Source organism: Heterocephalus glaber, unplaced genomic scaffold, assembly GCF_053883595.1.
Source record: "Heterocephalus glaber isolate CG9 unplaced genomic scaffold, H.glaber_assembly_v1.0 deba00001687, whole genome shotgun sequence".
Classification (NCBI taxonomy): domain Eukaryota; kingdom Metazoa; phylum Chordata; class Mammalia; order Rodentia; family Bathyergidae; genus Heterocephalus; species Heterocephalus glaber.
In genome coordinates, this window is record NW_028258412.1 from 16,148,967 (window position 1) to 16,167,384 (window position 18,418).

General features: G+C 41.3%; 1 protein-coding gene across 3 annotated transcripts in view; it reads right to left on the reverse strand.

Annotated features, from left to right (window-relative positions):
• Window positions 1-18,418, reverse strand: part of Fbxw8 (F-box and WD repeat domain containing 8) — a 117,802-nt gene that overhangs the window by 60,394 nt on the left and 38,990 nt on the right. For all 3 annotated transcript variants that reach the window (XM_021257386.2, XM_004843712.4, XM_021257388.2), the window contains exon 5: window positions 7,139-7,296. In XM_021257386.2, the coding sequence (XP_021113045.1) occupies window positions 7,139-7,296 (158 nt within the window). The remainder of the gene's footprint in view (window positions 1-7,138; window positions 7,297-18,418) is intronic.

The window sequence follows — 18,418 nt, forward strand, 5'->3', positions numbered from 1 at the left end:
TGGGCTATTCCTGCACCTTCTCAAGAAACAAAGCTAGGACATACATGAATGAATACACACACAGACACACACACACACACACACACACACACACACACTTTATTTACTTCCCTACACTGAAAACCATATGAATTCCACACTGGTATCTCCAGTCCTAAGCTAGTCCCACAGGGTTCATTCTGGCTATTCTCCTTCCACACATTCACCTTCCTTCTCCAGTAGTGAGAAAGCTGGCACCCTGTGTCTACAGTTTACTTACTAGTTCAATTTCTATGGAGCCAGCTTCCCAAACCACCAGGCTGCTGCTTCACTCAGACTTCCTCCTGGTGCTATACCTGGCCTGTTGGGGGCTCCCTCCCCACTCCACTGGGGCCTGCCTAGCGGCAATCTGACTGAAAAGGCAGGCAAGCAGATACATTTTGCTTTTACAACAAAAATATGTTCATTCCACAAATATACTTATTTCTGTTTTGATAAAACCCAAGGGTTTAGAATGGAATAAATGCTACAACCAAATTCTAAGTATTGAGAGGGAAATCAATTTCTTGCACTTAAAATATGATTTATCTTCCTTGAAAAAAATCAAATTCATGCTCAATTGTCATTAGGTACATTTAAGAACATGAAAATTTTATTTCTCTAGTCTAAACTATCTCCAAAAAATATCTGCTCTTCTGTGCCTAACAGACAGTCTTTCTTAAAACTCAGAGCTTGCATGGATCCCTAGGAATTCATCTGTGGATCCTTCAGCATGAAAAACAAGGTCAACACAGGCATGCAGGTGATCGGTCAGCCTGAGAGCCCAATACACAATATGCAAATCCACACACTGAGATCTCATAGCTTGGTTTGGTTGAGGGGTCCAAAAAAATCTCGATTTTTTTTTTTTTTTTTTAGATTACCACAGACATAAATACATAGGTTTTTAATTTTTTCCTAGAGATGTCATAACCCCCTCAGGATGGTCAACCACTGGAGTAATACTGTCTCATTATTCAGTTATAATGCATATTTAGTCTAAAACATACTTAAGTAAGTACTGTATAATCTTAAGCTCTTCTCACTGAAGAACAGAAAAACCTTTAAAAGTACAGGTTTAGGGCCAGGGATGTAGCTCAGTGGTGCCATGCCTGCCTGCCAAGCACAAGATCCTGAGTTTGATCCCCGGTACTGGGGGAAAAAAAAAGTACAGGTTTATCCAGCACCATAGCGCAACACATCATGCAGCCTCCATAGCTTGTCTATGAGACAAAATCTAACACCCCAGAGCACTCTTGGGGAGTCACTTTAACATTCCATTCCTAAGAAATACACCCAAACCTCCCAGCTCAGAATTCTGAGCTTATTTTTTAAATTCTTCTCTGAATATCTTTAAAATGTGAGCATTCCTGTTAAGAAATTTGTTTAAATATATAAATACACCCTATTTCATCAAAGGACCATTCCTGGTATGGGGGCATCCCATAAAGTTGTCTCATTTTGTATTGTTTGCCCTTTATTTGAATAAGAATACTCCTGGACCTACAGACAGGCAAGATATCAGGCAAGAACTGATTACTGAAACTTCAAGAAAAATGACCAGAAAAGGCCTTGAAGCAAAATTCTCCAAAATCCATGGTTAATGGCCCTAGATATCTCCCAAGCAAGCTTTGAGCAAAACTTCAACATAGGTCAAAGAGGAGGGAAAACTGTATACTGCATTCAGTTGTCATCAACAATCAAAAGATACAGGCAAAACCACTGAAGAGCTGATTAGAAATAAACTTCTAGAAGTGCCGAGTGTCCAGAGTAACCAAAACACGGTCCTACTGGTTACTGCTAAAAAGAAGCTTGGAGAGACTCATTCCTATAGATTGTTAATACATTAGTAAATTCGAGATAACCGTCACTTGGGCCCAGGGCAGGCTCAGCCCCAGACAATGGGGCCTGTGTATGTGCAGACAATCGCACCGCAAGTGCTGTGGGAGTGGATAAGCCACCTTCCCCTGCTCAATGGCACCACAGAAAGAGGACTGTTGGCTGCCTATGGAGGTTCCACATGCTAATACTCACAGGGCCTCATCTCTCCTCTCCCCATTTAGGCTGACAAACGAGGACTTCTTTGCACCTAAGAAATATATAATCCCATTTCTCACCAGAGAGTGAGTTTTCAAGACAAACTGAACAGGGAGCGGGTTTGCAGCACACTACCATTCCCTAATGCCGTGGCTCGAGGCCAAAGGCAGGCAAGCATGGAGCAGATGGAGTCCTGGCAAGGTCTCCGCTGTCCCTGCATTAGCAGCATCTGCTCATTACTCAGAACCTTCGCCTGCTTTATCTAATGCTCCAGGAAAAGCATTTTGATTTGATTCATTTCAGTACGGTAACGTGCAACACAATTAGTGGTAAAATCAAACTGGAGGACAGCCAGTGCTGACAATCGGAAACAAGGCAGAAGAAATATGAGGCCAGTGGGTTGGAATTCAAAAAATCACAACTGTGGATCACCTTGCCAAATCTCAATACCCCAGGTGCATGTACAGTGCTCCTACAGGGCAAGGAGATGGAAAAGGACACAGGGATGTCTGACTTTCTCCTAAAGCAGTGTCCATCTCCCTTCTGGGTAAGATTCCTTCTATGGAGAATGTGGTATAGACCACCAAGGGGTACTGATGGCTACAGAGCTTCACTCTGGCACAACCACAGAGCTAGAGCTCATTAACTCATGTTATGATCTTACTCTTCTTTTATGTGGGGCACAGTCACAAAATTTATATAGCAGACCCCACAAGGTAAATTTCTCTTTTGCCATGTTTTTGCCTAAGACGTGCCAGTTTGCTGCTCCTGGAAAGGAGCAATAAAAAGAAATGTGCGTTTCATTATTTGAATCTGTCTTTGCCCAGAATTAGCTATTCATGAATACGTTGGTATAAATATCATAGTGTCAATCTGCTAAACTGAAGTGAAACCAAAGACAATGCCACCTGAGGTCTGGGGAAAAAACAGGACGTTGTTTATCACAGAAATAGTAACAACCAGGATCAGACTAGAAAGACAAGCTCAGCATGACAGAGGAGCAAGAAAAGAGAGAGCTGTCATAAGAGAAATGACCCTTAACACCAAAATGAACTTGACACGAATCACAGATTTCAAAGTAAACACTGCACCCTTGGAAGCTCTGTGGAGTTTACCTAACCTCACAGTGAAGAAAGCGTTTTCCCAGAGTCCTGTGAAACCTGAAAGGATGAAACTGACAAACTGGATGATCTGCACACCAGTGACAGACAGGACAAGTGAAACAGAACACAAGAGTCCAAAACCAGACCCAAACACAAAAGAGGTTTATATCTGCAAGCTTATCAAAGGAGCACCTCCCACCGATGGGCTCCATTAATTGATCACTTGTGGAAATAGGGATCGAACCCAAGATGTCATACATGCTAGCAAACACTCTACCACTAGGCTACGTCCCCAGACCTTTTAATTTTTTTTTTTCTTTGAGATAGCATCTTGCTAAGTTGTTCAGGCTGGCCTTGAACTTGTGATCCTCCTGCATCAGCCTCCGAAGTAGCTAGGATTATAGGCGTGTGTCACCATGCCTGATTCAGATCAGCTTTCCATTGTGATGCTGAAAAAGAGATATATTTGGGTCCATATTTTCTACTAATCCAGGATGAACTCTTTATCAATCAAGATTTAAATATAGCAAGGTCCCTAGTTTGGTCCGGTGCCAAAACAAACAAACAAACAAAAAAGATTTAAATATAAAAAAGTCATAACAGTAACAGAAGAAAAAGAAATAACTACAAGTAGCAAATACACATGTGAAAAAAGATTTGATCATTCTCACACTAAGAGAAATGTAAATTAAAACTACAATCAGACACCATTTCCTATGAAATTAATAAATATCCAGAACTAAAAGTACAAACAAGCATAATCCCATTTGCATTTACCCTTTGTCCCAGAAATCCCTATAGGAAACTACACTTCCTGCACCCACACGATATGTCATCTGTACAAAGCTTCTCACTCCAACACTGTCTTTAATAGCAAATGATTAACTCTGCGTAGGGCATGTTCCCTATGCAGACATGGACAATCTTCAAGATATGTTAGCACACGAGAAAAGCCAAGATGGCTTACAAAGTAGTAATGTAGGGCTGGGGATCTAGTTCAGTAGTTTCGCCACCTGCCTCGCAAGTGGAAGGTCCCGAGTTTGATCCCTGGTACCAATAAATAAATAAATAAATAAATAAATAAATAAATAAATAAAGTAATAAAGTAATGTAATGCTACCTTAAAAAAAAAAAAAAAAAAGGTGGGGCTGGGGATTTAGCTTAGTGGTTCCGCTGCCTGCCTTGTAAGTGCAAGGTCCCAAATTCAATCCCTGGTACCAAAAAAAAAAAAGGTAGGGGGAAAATAAGAATAGATATTCATATTTACCTGAATTGCAATGTCAAAATACTGGAAGGATATATAAGGAAGTAAAAAATATGGTTACTTTAGAATAAAGTTGGCAAAAGTAGATGAAAGCAAGATTTCTCAAAGCATAATTGCATACGTCATTTTGAAATTATTAGTCAAAATTATTAAATTACAAAATAAAAATAAAATTAATTCATTTATTAAAAATTAAAATCACATATACAAAAAATTGCCTTCAAGAAAAACAAACCATAAAGCCCACTGAAGAATAAATGACAAAAAACACACGAAATACTTATGACCAGGGTTATTTCTCTAATCTTTTCCTTTCATTCAGAAAAAAAAAATCATCAAAAAGAAAAATAGAGGGGCCGAGGATATAGCTCAGTGGTTCCGCCGCCTGCCCCGCAAGCGAAAGGACCCCAGAGTTCAATCTCCAGTACCATTAAAAAAAAAAAAAAAAAAAATGGAGATGGCCAGGAATTTTGCTCAGTGGCACCATGCCTGCCTTGAAAGCACAAGGTCCTGAATTCAATCCCCAGTACCAAAAAAACAAACAAAAAAGAAAAATAGAGAAAGGAACAAGCAATTTACACAAAAAAAATTACAGGCAACTCAAAGCACAATGAAAAGATGTTCATATATATTTCTAATTAACAAAAGTAAACAAAAGAACATGGAAATACAATTTTTTCCTATCAGATATGTCTGAGAAAACGGTTACTCTTGTATACTTTTGGTGAGGCTATGAACTGGCAAAGTTCTCTTAAGGTCAGTTTGGCAGTGTTTATCCAAACAAACGTCCATACCCTCCACACACAGTGACTAGTGATTTACCCCACGAATACACGTGCACCAGTTTATCATGATGCTCAGTTGGGGTACTGCTTGCAGCACTGCTTCAATAACAAACATAAGCTGTCAAGTGTACACCAGCAGTGGACCTATGGCCTAGCCACATTATGCAATACTGTCCAGGCACTGAAAAGAGTAAGTATGAACAGAAAACAGTAAGATATGTCATTAGGTGAAAAAGGCAAGGTAAAGGAAAGCACCATATAAAAACAGACCAGGCCGTGGCTAAAATGTGAAAGGGCCTCTAGGTGGGGGAACAGGAAGCAAACGCTTCAATTTCTTGACACGTTTTCTTTTACATTTTGGCTGTTTGAATTTTAACTATGAAATTTTTTAATCCAAGTATTTGAATTTGGACAATCATTTGCCAAACAGTTACCAAAGAAAATATTTTTTCACATATCTATGATGTCACTGATGTTTCTGTGTAATAGACAGTTCTAACCAACAACATAAAACCAGAGCTGGACGTGTAACTCAGTGGTAGAGTGAGTGCTTGCCATGGACTATGCCCTGGGTTTAATCTCAAGTACCAAATGTGGGGTACAAATAAATTGGGTGCAAATTTCTACAAGAGGCTCTTGTGTTTGGTATTACGAGAACAGCACTACAGCTGTAGCATCGCTTGAGACACCCACTCAGTTCTGGATTCACTACTGACTCCAGCCTCAAACAAATTATTCAGCTGGCTTCTTTGCACCTCAGTCTCCCCACTGACAGAAGAAAATGTATGTGTGCATTCATGTGTCTGTATGGCAGGAGGAAGCTATTGGATAATTCTAAAACTGTATGATTCTGACTTAAAATACAACTTTTATACAGGTGTTTTGGGGAAATAAAGCAAGCTTCATGATCAGGTTGCTCTTATGCTAGTTATCCAGGATATCAAAACATATATGAAATATTAATAACTACACCACAGAAGTGGCTTAATTCTATAGGCTGAAGGACAGAAAGTATAAATGGTGTCTAACATCAAACTAAGGGAATAGAGTTCATGTTGCTAAAGTAATGAAGTAAAAACATTCAAGATTTCAGTTCTAATTTTTACTTTTAATGGTATAAGATTTCCCATTAGCTACTTTACTTCAGATTTGTCTGCTGAGCCAACTGTTACCCGACTCTGCAGCATGGCACCTGTGCCATGACATGAACACTGATGTTCTGAAATACACTGTGGTCCGACTGTTCAACAAAGCTTCTGGAGAGTCAAACTTCCCACCACAATGGGAGTTAGCAGCATGAGCAGTAGGCATATAGGGAAGCGTGGCCATTGAAATTATTATTTCTGTTGGCTGTCAGAAACTGTCAGCTGTCTTGTTATTTCTGTGAAACTAACTTTAGACTATTCTAGTTCTCTAAACCCACTGTTGCTCACACACAGAAGGAATCCTCTTAGTGCCACAGAGACAACATATCTTGTACGGTATCTAAGTACCAGGCATTGACTTTTCTTTTTCTATTTCTGTACTAGTCATAAATTATCTACATCTATCCCATTATCACTATTCCTTTTGAACAGAGCAGAGGCTAAAGGAAAATTAGGCCAAGTATATTTAATATTTTACACCAAACAAGTTATTTGCTTAAGATGGTTTGGCCAGCCTTGTCGTGTCTGGCACTAACACTCAGCCTGACAGTTCCAGTAGGAATTAAACACCAGTTTTAATGGGTACCGTGTTCCAATGCCTACTAATGCACTGAGGGTTATTGGCCAATTTCTTCACATAAAGGCAGAAGTGACTGTATGTGTGTGAACATGTGTGTGCGCCCATGTGTACGTATGGGGGGATTACAGGGGAGAGCCGGCCACAGCTGCTTAATTTTTGTAAAGCTTTTTTTTTCCTTAATAGGGAGGAGGGCCGCAGTTACTTACCATCCTCATAAGCTGCTACCGCCAGCGAGCTGTTTATCCTCACAAAGGAGACGTATGGCTGCATTCCAGGCTCATCCTCCTCAAACTCGGATTCCAGGAAGGGGGCCACATAGTCCCAGGTGCGGGTGTCCCACACCCGCACATCCCCCGATGTATATCTGGAAAAGAAGGGCACACTTGGTTCCAAAAAGGGACTGAAAAGAAAATGAGGAAGGCCCTAAAACAATAGAGAAGTGAGATCTTGGGGAAGAACCACCCCTGTGGCATCATTTGGATGAGTGATTCCAAAAGGGGAACATGTCAACTGGATAAAAGAAGGCTTTGAACCTGGTTCACATTCTCAAAGCACAATGGTGACAATTTCAAATGAGAAAATTATAATAAGAAATTGAGCATCCAAATCTCCTTGCTTTCCTTTTACGCTGTTAAAACCAATCTGTTACCTTAAGTTCTCTCATCACAGAGATTACTAACAGAAATGTGTATAAGCAACAGCATTCACACACAAACACCACACAGAAGATAGAGAGAGGTGCTGCTGGGATCCTGAGAACTAATGTCTTACAGGCACAAGCTTTCTCATACCTCACCCATGCATCAGATCTCACTGATTAAAGTCCCTAAAGACTAATTGATTTGCTGAAACAATTAAATCTTGCCTTCAACAGCCAGACAGTGCTGCCTTCTCGTGAAAAGCTCTTGCTGAAACCCATGGCACTCTCTGGTTCTACCCACTTGGAAAACAGGAAAACTCATTCTGCTCTATTACTGCTACTCCCACAAATGACTCTCCATCAAAGCCAAGAGAGGCCACCAGGACAACAGGATGGCCAGACGATGAGGCAGGTGCTGCTGGCCACTGAGGCATTTAAGCTAATGTCTGCTACAAAGGGTTGACTTCTTCTTGTAAAGCAACCTGGGGGGAGGGGTCAGGAGATGAGCCCACACCACAAAGAGCAGCAGGTGATTCCGAGGAGGTTCACAGTCTTCCCAAGGTCCTAGCAATGGCTCCCTCAGTGTTTCACTGTAGAAGTGAGCAAGATAAGCTCTGAAAACTATGTAATCACTCAAATTTTTGACATCAAACATGTATAATGCAGCTGTAGGAGATCAATCTCAAGAGAGATTTCTTAAAGAGACTAAAAATGCTCTGAATTCAGGAGTGCTTCATTCGTTAGCTGTAGTAGCATTCCCCACAAATGACAATCTCCACTAAATTCATGGACTATATCATCTGCAGGTCAGCCTGTCACACCGATTCCCAAGCTTGGAAGAGCTCAGCTTTCCACCTGCAGGACAGGGTCTGGAGGGCACACATGGTCTACAGAGTTACCAGGAGAGATGTGCTGTCTCACAGTGTACTGCTGCCCCTCTGTCTGACCCTGATCCTCCAGTAAACACAATGCTCACAGTCCAAGTCTCCTTAAGCCTGGTAATGCACAGGCAGGGGCAGATGTTGATATGGCCCTGGCTCCCCTGCTCAGAGAGAAGTGATATGAATCGCCCTTTTTAGTGAGAAAGGAAGCCCACACAAAAGTACATACCCTAGCCTGCTACATCAAAACTATCAGGCCCAACTCGACAGGGCAAAAATGACTCAGGCTGTCCTCTGGAATAATGACTTGCTTAGCTACAAAGACAGTGAATGTCTGAATTCCTAGACTGTGTGACTAGATTTGTAAGGTTAAATTCTAAGAAAGGAACCAGCTTACTCAGAAAAGAAAGTTGAAAATAACATCACTGTCTTTTTCAGAAATACAGAGAAAGGTAGTGCAGGAAAGAAAAAGAGGGAATTTAGGAGGTCAGAGAGCTAAAGAATGTGAGGAAAGAAAGGACACAGCCAGGGTATGTGGTCTATTTCTTAACCAACCAGGCATTGCTCCACATGTGGTCTTCCTGCTGCTCTCTGTGCTGCCCCATTGGAGCCACAATGGAAGGAGTGGTGTGTAGAGGTCAGAATTTTGGTAGCTCAAGATCCAGCCCCATATTCCCTTAACACAAAGGGCTCTGAGGCCAAGCAACAACAAAAGCCATAAAACAGGGAAAAATGCTTTAACTTCTGAACCGGACAGAAGTGGACTGGGAGATACAAGCTATTGATAACTCCTCATTTAAGGGGAAGAGGAGAGGAGGACAGAAATGCCAGAGACCAGTGCTCTATTAACACATTCCCACTGCCTTGAACCACCATTGGGCGGCATGGGACAGTCATGCATGAACCATCAGTGGTTCAGAGCTGCCTGGCACCAAGGCATACAAATTATGAACTCGCTGTGAACATGGCAGTATCTAAAAGGTGACTGATGAGCCTTTTCTTCCCTAAAGGAAGTTGTCCCAATCACACTGCAAATCCACACAACTAAAATAAATGCATGTGCTCCTCCAAAAGCTTCAGCTCACTGCCCTGCCAGCCTGTTCCTGAATTCCTTACTTTTTGTTTTTGTTTTTTTGTTTTGGTACCGGGGATCAAACTCCAGGTCCTTGTGCTTGTGAGGCAGGCGGTGGAACCACCGAGCTAAATCCCTGGCTCCTATGAAATTCCTTACTTTTGTCAGTGGTATTGTCAGTCCCAGGTTACTGATACAAAAAGAGAAGAGCCCCTTCAACACCTTTGCCAATATGCACCATCGCCAAGCTCTTTGTTTTCCTCATCCCTACAGTCCTTCAATACTCCCTCAATACTCTCACCTAGTAGAGGAGTCTTCCTGCTTCTGAGCACCCCCACCTGGAATCAGCCCTGCACATGTCCTGCCCAGCCTTCCAAAACACCTGAGTTTGTGAGTCATTCTTTCCGAAACACTGCCTTTCTTCCTCACCTCTGTGCTAGACCATGTATCAAATGTGAGCCACCAGCTTGCTAGCAGCTTGGACATTTCTCTTCCAGCAATTATGTGATGATTACCAAACTGTTCCTCTCCCTACTCACATACATGCAGTTTGGGTCAGAGGGTAGGTCTTGCATATGGCTGTGTATCTAAGGACTAGAAGAGTCAAAATGGAAGAGTGCCTGACACTAAAAAGCCCTCTGTGAAGTCCCTTCTCTACATACGTTATTGAATGAAGCTCTGATTACAGGGCCTACTGCAAATTCTTCACAAACCAGCTCCTGCCCTTCTCTTCAGCACATGTTTAGTCTCTCCTCACATGAGCTGGCCTCCAGTCAAGCTTCCAAATGCTCCTGCCTCTGAGCCTCAGCTCCATCATCCACCTGCCCAGAGTGTCTTCCCTCCTCGTAATCCAACCCCAGGGGCTCCACTTTGGCAGCACAGTAGAGTCACCCAATACCCAAGTGTACCCCAGACCAGCTAAATCTGACGAAAATGAGACCAGTCATGAGCGGTTTCCATGTGCAGCTCACTGAGGCCCACTGACCTGTCCAATCCAACCAGCCCTTACAGTCTAGCCCAGGCCCTCCTCTCCTCCATGAAGCACTGACTCTACTACACACTGTATCTGAAGAAACAGCCACGTGTTTCCGAATTCCAGATGTACACATCATGTCTCCTCCACCTGACTGTGAAGTCTCATCACAGTGCAATAGACTCCATCACAGCCAGTACTAAAAATGAAAAACCAAAACAGTGGCTGGAGAGGAGTCTCCACAGGCAACAACCTGACTGGCTGGAAAAGCATGTCTGTTTGTTTCCACTGCCTGTCTTCTGCAGCTAATGATTAAACACACCAAATGCACACACTGATATGCATTAGACTTCCTGCATCTATTTCCAAATTGATTAAAATACAGCTCTAGGGATAGCTCGGTGGTAGGAGGCTTGCCTACCATATACAAGGTCCTGAGTTTCACAGCTACTAAAAAAATAATTATCTATGTATCTATCACTTTAGATAAACTCAACTGTTTTGGTAAACATGAAAATTTCTATAGATATCCATTTAACTTCACTCCATTCTTCAAGGCCAAAGAACATTAAGAATTACAAAAACTGTTTTGCTGTAAAAAAGATGGGACACAGCTCAGTGTGAAGGCCCTGGGTTTAATCCTCAGTATACTACTGGGGAAAAGGAAGACTCAGGAGGGTAAAAAACAAACTCTGTCTCCTCTACTGAAGGGAACAGAGAGCAAATTCTGTATTTCAGCAAGTGTGAATGATGACTCGGCAGCAGGCTCTCAAGCCTCACACAATGGCAACAGGAGTCAGGCTTCATCCTGTGAACTCACGGTGAAGAAGGAGACATCTCCACAACTGTAGAGCACTGGTCAGGGAAGAGGGACCCAGATCACACCCTAAATGAGACCTAAAAGCCCTTAACAACGCTGGCTGGGATAAGCAAGACGAGATACCGAATGGAAGTCGGAAAAAGGGCTGATTCTTCTCCAGAGCTCCAGAAGACTTTATCGCTGCTTAATGACAATTACACTCAACCAGTTAGGACACCAGGATAACAGCTGCATTGTCAGCCTCTGGACCCCAATGTTGATGGCTCTCTAATTTGTGTCTGTGCAAAGTACAACTACAACTAATATGTTAGCTGAGGAAGGAACACTTAAAAAAAAACAGAGAAGAAAGAAGCTTTCCAGATGAGTAAGGATGTGCCCAGCCATGACACAGACTTGTGACACACCAAAGCTGTGTGCTTTCCCAATCTTCTTCATGCTTGGCAAGGTTGAGTTTACCTCTAAAGAAATAGGTCAGAGACCACAGCTGATTTGTCCTTGAAAGAATGGTAAGAGAGCCTCTCCCAAGCTCAGTATGCCAGAGCAATTGCCAATTTAAAATGATTAACCACTAAACAGCTTTCGTTAACTAGTAGGTTTCCAGGAAGCAAACTATATTTGGACTAAGAGGTCAGAAGAAATTCTATGTAGCTAAAAACAACCTTTAACCTTTTTTCTTGTATAAATATCCAGCAGGGGTTCCATTTTGCTTCTGGGTGTCAGCTCTTATTTGCTAAAAACAAATTTCTCCAAGGCTCTTCATAAAACCTGGGAGGCTGATTTAAGAATGCTGAGAAGTAAGGTTAAGTGACTTACCAAGGTCATAAGAACCACTTTAGTAGCAGAGTTGGGATCAAAATGTGGCCCACATTTTTCTCAATCTGCTGTCTAGCCGATATGCCACTGGGCCTCCTCAGGTGACAGTGACTTTAAACAAATACTGCTTTTAAGAATCTTCTCCATTTAAGTGCAATATGAAGAATTTATTGTTTTCGATATTGTGACTCAGGCTTATAGGACATAGCCCTTGACCCTAATCCATCAATTCTACCACTGTATTTCAACTAGAAGGTGAGAAGCCAACAACAAAAGCTCCCTAAACTGGTGTGGGGGTGTGTGTGGCTGGACAGACACAAGCCTGGCCTACCACACCTGCTCCCAGGTGCATGAGAGGACACACAGACTGAATGACAAAACTTCACACTCCATGGAATACTTGTGCAGCACCCCCAAATGGAGTTCCCATTCTATTCTGATCAGATACATACAGTAGACTCAGGCCAGGAACACCACAGGGTTTCTTTTCTGTATTAAATCCAAAAAATTGGTACTGGCTGCCTAGAGCCCTGTGTTAAGGATTCTGAAGGTGCATTCCACCCAGCTCATCAGTAAAACAACTGCTACAGCAGATTATTAATTTGCACTGTTGGTTTGGTAGAGAGGAGAGGCAGTCTCTGCTTGGCCAAACCCTGGACCTCCTTCTAGACTCAGCAAAAAGTCACTTTCCAGGAGGAAGCTGGCCTGATGTTGCGCTTGTATGAGATGCCTCCCGACTGCATGTTATGTTCTTCTCCTCCCTGACAACTCCCAGGCTGTTCTATAACACCATTAGCTATACCCCTTGTTGGCCTATAAACTCTTGGGCAAGGCATGTGTGCACAGTACCTATCCATGGTGAGTGCTACCTGCAGGAAGGATATACTGACTTTAACCTAGAAGCTGAAGTGGTTGGTCTAAAGACTGCTGAGCAACTAGGCAGAGGCCTTTAACCACGCAGAGCCCACATTCCAAGAAATGTTCATACCCTTAACATAGAGAGGTTTTAAGAACTAGTCACTTGTTCCATACTTTCTTCAGCTATACCAGAGATTACAAGTCAATAAAAGCAAGAGTATTTACTATTTTCTATGAAACGTGACTGTGTTGTATTATGCAATTAACAAAATGAACTCAGTCCCACAGTGCAGAGCCATTCTGTAGAAATGCTCTAAGCAAACATCAAGTGGAGCCTAAGACGCATCAATTGAAAAATAATGAACATCTTAATGGACCTTATGAGATACATGCACTACACACTTAAAACTGCTTTCCATACATCTTGGTTAATCACAATCAATAGTGTCAGAGTCAATGATGATTATGCAGAGTTATTGTAGCTGTGGCCCTTCCCATTATTCCTTGGAGAAGCAGAGATGGATAAATGCAGTCAGGAGTTCACCAGTGTTTATTAAGGATATTCTGGAGCTCCTTCATTAAAAATATAATAAATGTAATGCCCTCAAGTTACTTATCAATACCTTACCTCAGAATTATTTACTAGAAGAGTATGTATATCTCACAGCAGAAAATAAATAAATAAATTTAAAAGTATCTTTAAAAAGAGGTCCCTAACGGGTAATGATCGAATTCCTTATGGGAAACAGTCCAACATCATAGTACACAGCAGCATAAAATCTATACAAAACAAGGTTGAAAGGAAAACTGTCAAGAAAAGAAGTTTGCTGAAAAGTAGAAAGCATGTCCTGAGGTAAGGATAAATACAAGTGACATTTATCTAACATGACTTTTCCAATCTGTATTTACAAAGCACCTGTTATCTCAAGAGCCTCAGAGCAATCCATAGCCATTACCTGGTTTTTACACATTCACATGAAACTAGCTGAGTATGAAGAATACCATCATTGGGAACTTCAGTTCTTGAATAAAAAATATTTTAAACTCAGGGCAGATATATTCAGTACTACTTCAGATTAAAGCCTCTATATTTTGCCAGAGTATATGGTCAATATAGAGGTACATTTTTAATTACTGGGGAAAATGGACAAAAAAATGACAAAAAGCAAAGTATTTCAAGTTACCTTAGATAGCTGGGTTTTAACTGATATCTGAGTAGTTGTTTTTAATTGTAAAACAATAATAAAATTATAAATGACCAAGTGCCATGAAGCAAACTGAAGCAGACTCAAGAAACCAAAGTTTGTTTATAAACCAGAAGCTCCAGATTTTGCTGTGTGTCTACTGGAGACTGGAAATGCTCTTGACTCTAGAGTCCAGGTCATGCGAGCAGACAGAGCTAATGAGAAAAACAAATTTGAATCACACTCCACAGCCAAAGCAGCGGCCAGAGTTCACCTGGTTGCCAAAGAGAGAGGTGGGCTTTTTGTTTTGCATCTACTCGGCACTCTTGCCTCAAAGCGATTGAGACAAAATGGGACAGCTGAACATTTTTAGGGAGAGAAGAGAGCTAATATTTTGCAACATTAAATGATAGTTTTCCCTCCAACCCCATTTGGCAGAGAAGAAACCTGGATACACAGCTGCTATTTCTTCCAGGAAAGGCAGGAACCGTATGCTGAAAAGGCAGATCATAGCAGTGGGAAACCAGAAAGGAAACCATCTAGGAGTATGGAAGAAAACCTCAACACATAGAGGGTGCTTAACATTTATTTTTAAACCAAAAGAGGGGAAAGTGGCCCTCTAATGTGAACAGAAAAGCATGTTCCCCTATGCAAACTGAAATGCTTCAGACATACAAGCTTTAGTAACAGTGTGGAGGGGGTTTATTGCAAAACACTACCATACTCCTGGGCATCCGATAAAAGCTTTTGGTGAGCTAATAGCTTTAATGGCAGCAGAGCTGGCACAGGCGTCCAAGCAACCCCAGGCTTGACATTCTCCTCCAAGGTCTCACCTGGGAGGCTCTTCTTCACTAGGTGGCTCTCCTTCACTGCTTATGGCAAACTCCACCTGGCCCCATGCTGGGGCCTTTTTCTGCGCTCTTGACCTTTCTAAACTCAGGATGTCATCTATTTGCAACTCTTAACTCCCACAGTGTAACTAAGAAGAACAGTCCAAGTGCAACAAAACAACAGGGATGGTGATAAATCTCATTTTCTTCAATTATCTTTCCTCAATGTTAAACATAATTTTATTTATTTATTTTTGTGGTGCTGGAGATTAAACACAGGGCTTTGTGTATGTTAGCCAAGTGCCCTACCACTGGGCTACACCCCTAGTTACAGCCTCTAATCTAAAAAACATTCTGAAATTCTAAGAGCCATTACCAACAACAACAAAAGAAAAGGGAAGGGGAGAGCAAACAAAAGACACATTTCCTGATCTCTTATTTTCAACCAACTTTCTAGATAACATTTTTTCAAAACCACAAGGAAAACACACTCTCATGAGCATTTCGGAAGGGCCAACAGATCACACTGAAAATGCAGACAGACACAGCCTTCAGAGAAAGTCAGGTGGCTTATTCTTTGGAGATTGGTAAACTCCTGAACACAAATTTTTCCTAAGTTAAAGCAAGGAGAAATAGAAGCTGGAAAAGCAAAGTCAGTGTTATGTGTGAATTGCTCAGTTACAAGGAACTTCTCCTGGTTCAATATTTTTCTGGGATGCTGCATGTCACTCCCACACACCCAAGGGAGATCACAGAAAAGCAAAAGAAAGGCCAGAGAAGCAGCATGGGCAGGGTGGAGTCTGCTCAGAGTAAAGGCTCACAGAGCAAGGGGTCTTTATCCCATCACACTTTCTCGGTGGTTCCTGGGTGCTGGGCCTGAAGTCAAGCTGTGAGGCACAAAGATGCTTAACATACGATCCCCACCACATCCAGAGGGGTGCAGTCAGTAGCATCAAACATAGTCAAGAGGCCCAGAGCAAAAGGCTACTAGTTCATGGACCAGAAGGTCACCAGTGACCACTCAGGGTACCCTATTATTTCTGGTAGTAACAGGGAGGGAGAAAGCATATTCAGAAGCAGGCTTGAGAGAAGGCTTGGGGACTTCAAATCAAACAGTCAAATTGGAAAGAAGCTGAAAAGCTATGAAAGCATTTTAAAATAAATTCTTAATCTGAAAAATCATAGATTCATTCCTCTACATCCAGTAACCTTACTTATTGGACTTTAGCCCAGAAAAATAATCAGAAATGCAAGGACAATGGAAAAACTAATTCTTTAATCCTACACACTTACATGAAATTCAAAGTTTCTACAATAGCACGCATTTTATAATTTTTTTTGCAGTACCAGGGATCAAACTCAGGACCTTGCGCTTGCAAGGCAGGCACAGTGCCACTGAGCTATATCCCCAGCCTTGTAATTTTTTAAACAAAAAATATGTGTATTACTAAAAACAAAAATTTGCAATACATAAAATATTACATAAAGTATTCATAGCATTGCACAGGTATGTGCCACATAGCAACATTCTAATCAACAACAGACCACAAAGGTGATGGTGGTCCTATATTATGTGGCCAAGTAGTGTCAGAGCTGTCTTAGTTTGTGGACGTTCATTCTATGATGTCAACCACTGACACATTTCTCAGAACATTTTCCCATTGTTAATATGTAACTGTATAATAAAACATAGGAAATTACTGGAACATCTACTAGTAGAGAAATGAGTGAGAAAATTTGCATACAATTATTCATGGAATTTTACAACCAAAGAAAGTAATGAAAAGTAACAAATTTTTTTTAAAAAAATGTGTCAGTTTAGTAAGAATAAAAGGCCAAAAAACTGTAAAGAACATTCTGATTATATTATATAAAAAGATCTGTATAAAAAACAGACTGAAAACCAAATCATATACACACGCAAAAATAGTAACAGGGTAAGTAAGCTATGTTACAAGGTGGGATTTAGGTGGTTTTCTCTTCTCCACTTTCTAACATTTTTGCAAAAATAACATGGTTTTACTACCACTTTTCTAACAAGAAAAGAAGGATGCATGTCACAAGAGAAAAACCAGAATGACACTGTACAGGCAAGGGTTCAGGGCAGCAATTGAGGGCCGTGTGTGGACATCACAGAAGCACAGGGGGTGGCCCCATCCTGGCACTGAGCCTCCACCACCGCACACTAGGCAGGTGTTCTGGAACTAGATCATCTCTATAGTCCCTTCCAGGGTGAAAACTATATGATTTTTAAGTTGAACAACTAAGAAATTAAGAGAACAGACAAGAGAAAATGCATTTCTCTAGTAGTGGTATATGGAAGTGGTAGGAGAAGGGGTGTCTATGTATTAAATGTTAGTGCTTACTCCACTCAAAACAGTATAAAAGCAATATAGAGTTTTAATGGAATATTCCATGCCTCCCCCAGTTTTAAAAGATGCTCACAAATTACTGGAAAAAAGTCCCTGGCTGTAAACTTAAGTTATTTCTAAATAAAATAATGACATGAAATAAAAATGTCTAGAGGAGATAAGGCCACACTATTAGCTGCTCTATATGCTACAGCTAATCACTTCTCCAAGTGTTATAGGCCATTAGGATCTGACAGGAACACAGAAACCTCTGGGAGGAGACAGGCCTGCACTGGGCCTTACAGAATGGCAGCTGGGTTTCTTTTTTGGGGCAGGGGCAGGGGTGGTGGTGGCAGTGATGACAATGTTCTGGAATTAGATAGTGGTATAAGTTGTATAACCTTGTGAATTTACTGAAATCACTGAATTTTACACTTTAAAAGTGTGAGTTTTGGGCCAAGGATGTAGCTCACTGGCACAGCGCCTGTCTGGCAAGCATGAGGTCCTGAGTTCGATTTCTGGTACAAAAAAAAAGTGTGAGTTTTAGGGTAGGTGAATTTTATCAATTAAAAAAAAGATGTGATCAGAGATGGCTAAAAAAAACAGTGTGAGACAAACTCAAGATGCACTTAAGAGTAATGAGGAAAAAGACAGGTTGGAAGCAGATTGCAAAGAATTCTAACATAAAGGGTAACTGGAAATTATTCATAAGACAGTAATGGAAGCAAAGACTAATGGACAAAACAAGAAAGCTCAAAAGCTTGAAGGATATTGTCCCCACATGGCCGGAAAAACCAGCTCAGGTGAAAGGGTCATGTCCACATGAGAGGGGCTTCAGTGCCAGCCAGTGAGTTCAGGAGTGGACGAACACCTACTTCAAAATTCCTCTGGTTTTGTGTGAAGATTAAAGAAAAAGACAGGGCTGACAAAGAATCTAAGTACAAGAAAAAGAAGTCTAGGCCTATACAACTCAACTCCAACCAAGAGTATTTATAGAGAACTAAACAGGTGGGAAGAAACAAGAGATTGTGCCAGCCTGTTCTCTACCAATTATAAGAAATATA